Raw genomic sequence first — 7,640 nt, 5'->3', positions numbered from 1 at the left:
CTAATATTTAGTGGGTGCTTTTCTGAAGAGAAAAATTTCCTTTTTGGTCGTATATGAGGCAGCATGGATTGCTATAGGTAGATAAACAAGGTAATACAAGAATACTTACAGCCTCCTCAACAAAGAACTGAATTATCTATGAGGTCAAAATAATAGGCCAGAACAAAAGGATCAATAGCACTAACTCTGGAAAATGAATATAATTTTCAAGGGGATTTCTGACTATATCATAGAATCAGAGAATGTAAGGATAAGAAGATGTATTGGTGGTTATATACTCCAAAAATTCTCCAGGCAGGAATCCACCACTACAACATTCCCAACAAATGGTCATCAAGCCTATTTAATCATTTCCAGTAGGGAAAGTCGTTTACCTCCTGAAACAATTTGTTCCACTGCTGAACAGCTCTTGTTGGGAATTAGTTTCCTGATTCTCACCCCAAATCTCCTTCCTTATAATTTAAACCTTTGTTTCTCACCTTATCTTCTGGAAACTACACTCAATAATTTTGCCTTGTGGTTCATGTAGACATTAGGAATAATTAAACTCCTTGCTTGCGGGCAAATGGTATTTCTTGCAGATATTCCAATGCATCATGAAAAAAACTAAAGTAGTCTGGGACTTTAGAATTCAAAAAGACAAGCACCTGTGACATAACACCCCAGACTTAACAACTGTCAATAAAAAAGACAAAAAAAGTCTGGGTAGTGGGTGTTGCAGTACCTGGAGACAGCAGAATAGAAGAGAAAGAACTGGAGAAAATACAGAAAACCTAGAAACAGAACAACTGTGGGAATAGAAAGCAAAAATAGGTTCCTTGGGGGCAATCCCAAAACAACTGGAACACTATCAGTATTGTCAAAATCACCACCGGTCAATTGCAAAAAGCAGCTTTACTTGGGAGAGCTTGAATCTTATGATGATAACTTTAACTCCATCAAACAACTCCTGCCTATCTCAGGTCCTTCCATAGGTGGATAATAATGCCAAATCCAGTCAAAACATCTGACTGACCGTGCAATTAATCATAATACTTCTATTCATAGTTACTCAGAAGTAAGCCCGAGTTGAGTAAACACGTACCCCAATCAAGTTAGAATTAAACAAACAAACAAAAAAGACAACACCGCTCATTACATATAATTTCTCTGTAGTTTTCCCCCTTCTTCAACTTCCTCTAAAAATCGCCCCTGCCGAGAAGAAAAACCGCACACCCGCGTACAATTCAGCGACCGCTTCTCTCCCCCCTCCCCCCCCCCGTTTCTCTTCTTCCACCCGTCAGCCTCTCTCTTCGCTCCTTAAAGCGGCTTGGAACCGGGACTCCATTTCCCATCTTTCCTCGGGCGCGCTGTCCCTTCCGAGCTGCCGTAGCCGGGCGTGGGAGAAAGGCAGGGGAGGGGAAAATGTTGGAGGAAAGGCTGTGTGTTTACTTCCGGCCACCCTGAGAGCCGAGGGTGTGTGTGTCGCTCGCTTACTTCGGCTGGTTGGCTGAGGGGAACCCGGCGGGCGCTGCCTTGGGGGCGGGAACCCAGCGGAGCCGCCCGGAGGCGGGAGGGGGGGGGAAGGGGAAAAAAATAACGGCGGTTTCGGACGGCGGCAGCAGCGGCAGCAGCGGCAGCAGCATCGACGCGAAGGAGGAGAGCGCAGGAGTCAGGCGGGACAAGGTCCGCGTTGGGACCGGCACCCATGAGTCACCTCCGAGGCCATTGCGGACGGTGAAGCGAGCTCCTCAAGGCAAGCAGGCAGGCAAGGACGTAGCCGGACCCGCCGCCTACTCGCTCGCTCGCCCGGCCCAGAGCACCGCAGTGGCGCCTTGCAGGAGGCGGCGTCATGGACTGGCTCATGGGGTGAGTAGCTCTGAGTGGGGTGGTTGTTTTATTTTATTTTTATTTTAGGGCAGAGTCTGCTTCCAGTTCGGTGATTCTGCCCCCACTTCTCCTCCTCTTCTTCCTCCTCCTCCTCCTCGAGGGATGCCCCTGCTCGCCCAAAGTCTTCTCCCCACTCTTCCTCTCGTGGACTTGGTGGTGTTTGTGGGAAGACGCCGGGTCAGTTAGGCGCGCCGAAAGTTGGAAGTTTGTTCTTAAGAGTCCAAGTGTGGCCGGTGACTTCTTTCTTTTACACCCCTTCGGCTTGTTTCACTCCCGCACCCCACTCCCCCCATCTCGTCTCTCCGTTTAAAATCGTGGTGGTTTTTGAAAAGAAACAAACATGGAAGAAGATCCTATAGGGAAAGATGCAAATATTTGCAGGGAATCGAAAGTCCATCAACAAGAACGAAAGTTGACTCTGGTTCATAACACGGTGGTTAAATGTCGTGTGTGAACTTCGGAGTTTGGGGATTCTTTTTCTTTGCTGTGCATCTTTTGAAGGGAGTCGTTTTTGAGTTTGTAAACAAATACAAGCAGGGGACAGTGCTCCATTCTTGGGGAACTTGTGTGTGTAGGGGTTTGGTTTTTTCCGTTTCTAGCAAATTTTATTTAAGTAGGAAGGTGTGGTTATCATAGGCACCTTAACCATGACCTGGCAGCAGATTTCTAGGGAAGAATTGCCAAGCAGTGAGAACGTGGGCAAAATACACGAAAGGGTGTGGCGTGAGTGAAATGCACAGTGCTTACTTTAACCTGAGTAATAAATGGCTTCCTGCTGTGGCTAGTGTATTTAAAGTTTTCTGAGCAGTGAAAATGACATTTGATCAGATATCATTAACATAACCATTTTCTAAATTGAAAATACAAAGCATTACAATACTTGCTTCCGGATCCTGTGTTGCCAGAGAACAAGGAGTCCAAGAGAAGTACTGGTAGTAATACCTAGTTGAGACTGAAGTGTGCTGTAATAACAGACTCCTGACTACTGATGCTTTAAAAAATAGCTTTTAAGAAATAGATGCAATACATGGAAAGAGTAGAAAGGGAAATATTTTTAAAAAATCAATGGAGTAATGTATTTCAACCTGACAACTGTCCAGAATATGATTGTTTATTAATATTAATATTATTGTTTCAATTGGGTTATTAGAAAGTGTTTAATACACACTGAGAACTGAAACATCTTCAAAGAAAAAACCAGAAAGTCAAGTTGCCTCTTGGAAAAAGCACCTTTGGGATGACCATGACCTGGATGACTGAGAATCTCCATAGACATTTAGTTAATACACAAATATTGCCTCAATTTATTGATACTGTAATAATTTGAATTTAGAGAATATCAGCCTCAGCCCATTTTTGTTTGTTTAGGTTTCTTTTCTTTTCTGTTGCACTTTAACCCACAGTTTATATGTATGTATGTATGTTGAAAGGTTGGTGAGAAAACCTTGACAGAGATTAAAACCAAACATTGCCCACTGAAAAGGCAAGGTCAGTGTGTTGGTATTGTAATAGTCTATTACACAGAAGACAAAAAGTAGACTAACATCCTATTTAGAGTACTGTTTATAGTAATTGTGTGTACATTCTTGATTTATATGATTTACAAATATTAGTACTTCCAAATGCACTTACTAGGTAAGATGTTCTTCAAAAGCTCTTTGGGTTTATTCAGTATTTTGATTCTGCGCTACTCATCATGGCTTAATGACATATTTTAGAGAAAGGATTTCTGCAATTCTAGATCTAATTAGGGGGAAAACATTCTTATTTGTTATAGTAAGTTGAAAAAAGTATTATCCTGTTATATGGGAAATTGGCTGTTGATCAACTAAGTTGATGCCCATATATTTAACAGTAACTGATTGGATACTATGTTGTTGAAATGCTGGCAGCACCAATATTTTCTTATTGTCGTCAATTAGTCAAATTCACCTTCCTTATGTTATTCAAAAACTGTTCTCTCCTTAGGTATATGAGAATTTCATGATCTTGGAGCCTGTTTAAATGTATTTCTCTCATAACTCGAGTATTTGATTTTTGCTGATAGTACATGATACATTTTAATATTTACTTGTATTGTCTGCTTTTTAAATGTTCTTACTATGATTTCTGCTTGGGCTGTTTTGGTTTTGAAGGAGAAGAATAGAAATTGCATTTACTTTTCAAACAACATATAATTTCTTCAAGGAAACAAGTTATGGGGACAAATCTTATCTGCAATGTTAAATTTAGTTATCTTTTTCAAAAGAAAGGAAACTTGTGTAATTTCTCATTTTCTTCTAATGTTATTGTATGTTAATAACTTGAAGATACATTTTTACTGGAACATACTTGGTGTTAACTTTCAAAAGCATTTATCTTTATAGCGTTTAGTACTTCTTTCTGTCAATCCTAAATGTAATATTGGAATGTTTTATAATTTTATTTCATAAATTCTTATGATGGTATTAGGCCTTCAGTAACAAGAATCGATTAATTTTATAACCAGGAGTACTTGTTTCTCATTTCTGGTTTTCAGTATTCCAAGTTGATCTTCTTAGGAACTTTATGCTTTTTGAACTTGTGCTGAAACTCTCTGGATCCCAGATACCCAATTTTCAGATTTAATGCTTCTAGACTTTATAAGCATAATTAAAAGTGTCTACTTCCTCCTCTTGTCTTGAACTCTTTGTGCCTTTCCTCTTTAGCAATAAGCATAAAATTTAAAATAGTATCAGGAATGGAATATGTATAGGAGAGAATGAAGTGAAGTTGTCAAACACTTGCGATAGTGTTTCTAATTAGGGTGTACTCTACATAAAATCTAAGAAGGAGAAGATCAAAGCTTAATGACATTATATAGCCAGTGTATTTTGCATTGTTCAGAAATATTTTGCTTGCATTATATTTACTTAATAAAAATAATTTATTAATGAATAATATGACAGCTAAACCACACTCCCATAAGGTCCTTTGAGGATATGAGCTATCATAATGTAACAATCAAAAAAATTTCTGATTGTACAAGATAAATACCCTATACTTTGCTGCTGAACAGTCTCATGTTAAGATTTCTAGCTGTATAGGCAAATCCAATTGCACCACATATAGTAGTACACTGTGTAGTAAATTTATCCCTTTAAACCACAGGATCTTTTAATGAGACTACTGGGCATAGAAAATACAATGTGCAGCTTTAATTAATATCAACAAGTGCATCTGTTTTGCATTTCATTTTGATATAATTTGAACGTTTTTTGCATTTTTTTGAAGAAAAAAAAGTTTCTCTGAAAGGTGGCTAGTTTGTTGCTTTTTTAATTGTATAGTCATAAATATGCCTACTGGGAAACAAGGATAAAAAAACACAACTGCTAAATAAATCTGTGCTTCTGAATATGACAAAAGTATGATTATACCATCATAGGATCTCCTGCAATGTAACAGAAGGAAGTCTCATTTTTTCAGATATTTTAAGTACAATTAGCCTAAGAGTATGGGTTGTCAGTCCTCTGGGACAGATTTGGGGGTGCCCGAGGTAGTGACTTAATGGAAAGGAAGAATTGATCTGCCAGTAGTATCCATTCCACTGACAAACAATACAACCATAACATTTGGATTATATTCATTCATTTAGACAGTCCCAAAGGCAGTTATTAGAAAGTAGGCCCATTTCTAGATTAACATTCCCATTCTGTGAATGTTTATCTAGTATATTTTTTTAGCATTTATTAGCAACATAGTTTAAAAAACCTTGACACAAAGCACAAAAATGGCAGCTAGGTTTAAGAGGCATATCTTTAAGCACTGTTTAGTTACCAAGGCTACTAGTCATTGATAAACTCTGTTCATTAATTTCTTTGACTTGGAACTTTTAACATACTTTAATCACAGCAAATTCCTATATACTAATTAATCACACATTATGCAGAGTACCTTTTTTCTGACCTTAATATATAATTAATCTGTAGCATGTTCAATTAGTCTAAGTATAAAAAATTATGAAGAAAAGAAATAATTATATCACAAATAATAGAAACTCTTAAAACAAAGTTGATATCTCTTTAACAGTAGCAAATTAAGTAACAGTTAATATTAAAGGATTTCTGGATTCTCTTTTTGCTTTTGATTTTATCAGTCATTCATTTCAAAAAAGGAAAGTAAACCTTGGGACCACTATGCAAATGGAAGAAATAGTATGTTTCAATTTGTAATACAAATATTAAAATCTATAGCTATATTGTCTTACAATATTACTCTTTGCTGTACTTCAGTTATGCTATGTTATGCTCTGCTATAGTTGGGGTGAAATTGCTTGCAGGAGGTGCAGGCTTTCTCTTTCATTCTGCAGCTTATGGATTCTCAAGTACATTTTGAAAGCGTTTTAGGATCTAAAGAGAGAACAATCAATCCTTCCCCAGCTTTGTCAGTGAAAACCGCTTTAATGGAATTGTACACTTAGCTTGTACTTTTTATATGATTGCCATCATTTCAATAGTGCATAGATGATTTATAAAATTTGATTAGTTTCATTCATATTTAATTAAGTTCTTCATTTTTTCCTTCTTTTTTTTTTTTAAAAAAAACTTTAAGTTAACGAAGTGATGGCTTAGAATCCTAAAACAGGTTTTCCATTCACACTTATATTTAATTTTATAGCACTGTTCTGTCCTTGAACAGTCTGATATTTCTTGCATTGTTCATCAGATGGGAATAATTTACAGCTGCTGCTTCTTTACACCACTTTGTTCTAAGATAGTCATTTATCTTTAGCATTTTTTCTAGTTCTAAATATGCCTCAGGGCATCAATTTCCAGCAGGAGCAGGGAAGCAACATGTAATCCTATGTCTTGAACTGAATTTCTTTGGTTACATTTCAATAATTTTCAGGTAATAAAAACAAGTTCAGGCAATAAAAGTAGAACTCACGTCATAAATTTCCATTTTGTAAGTTGCAATGTCAGATAAGCAAAGAGCCAGTCATTACCTCTAATGAGGAAGCTTTTAGCATGTGGAATATAGCAACCCCTTTCTTGCTTTACCCCTCAGAAATTGTGGATTTTTTTTTCTGTGTCACTAGCTTGTCCTCAAATTAATAAGCTTAATGACATTGATCAGCACAAATCAATCTACTGCAGGATGAAGATCACTTCATTGAAGTTCCCAATCTGACTTCCATCCCTAAGTGCAGTACTATCACCACTATACCTTATTGTCTCTCATTCTGCTATATATGGGACCTGAACACCTGGAAGTAGAAATAAACTCCTATAAACACACACACACACACACATTAAAGAGGAAGATCTTTGCCATCTTCCACTTAACCCATAAATTGTTTATGGGCTATAGGGAGAAATGGTGGAATTATAAATTATATTGTAATTGCTAAATGCACCTACAAATATTCTTGCTGTGAGAACCTTCACAGTATTTAAGTTTTCCTCCTTGATGACACCAGATCTTGTATACTTATTTCTGCAAAAAATCTTAAAACTAGCTAGATTAATATAAGTATCTTATTGAACCATCTAGAGTACTTACAGATTTTCTTTGAGAGGGATAGAAATAAGTCAAGTCTTAGTCCTTCAGCTCTAAGCAGAGGGAAAGGCATTACAATGCTGTTCCTAATTCTTGTTTTTTCTCCTGGAGAGCGAGCGAGCTACATAGTTTCTTTCTTTGCTCTTCATACACAGCTTTTGATTGATACCATTTCCTGCTCCCTAGCCTTGTTCATGAATAGGCCCTTATGAAGAAGCAGGCTATAGCTCATATGGGAGATTCCTTGGCTCAGA

At 37.4% G+C, this 7,640-nt stretch overlaps 1 protein-coding gene across 2 annotated transcripts in view; it reads left to right on the top strand.

The window, feature by feature from the left end:
* The first annotated feature begins 1,390 nt into the window (after positions 1-1,390).
* MOB2 (MOB kinase activator 2) overlaps positions 1,391-7,640 on the top strand; it is a 131,013-nt gene continuing 124,763 nt past the window's right edge. The window contains exon 1 of one of the 2 annotated variants that reach the window (XM_087950870.1): positions 1,391-1,848. In XM_087950870.1, coding sequence (XP_087806996.1) covers positions 1,832-1,848 — 17 coding nt within the window. In that variant the 5' untranslated portion in view covers positions 1,391-1,831. The remainder of the gene's footprint in view (positions 1,849-7,640) is intronic. The other variant, XM_087950871.1, reaches the window with a different exon arrangement.

This window comes from Notechis scutatus, chromosome 1 (genome assembly GCF_049901735.1).
Source record: "Notechis scutatus isolate UNSWTSFEM ecotype Mainland chromosome 1, rNotScu1.2, whole genome shotgun sequence".
NCBI classification, from domain to species: domain Eukaryota; kingdom Metazoa; phylum Chordata; class Lepidosauria; order Squamata; family Elapidae; genus Notechis; species Notechis scutatus.
This window is presented reverse-complemented; position numbering and strand designations above follow the sequence as displayed.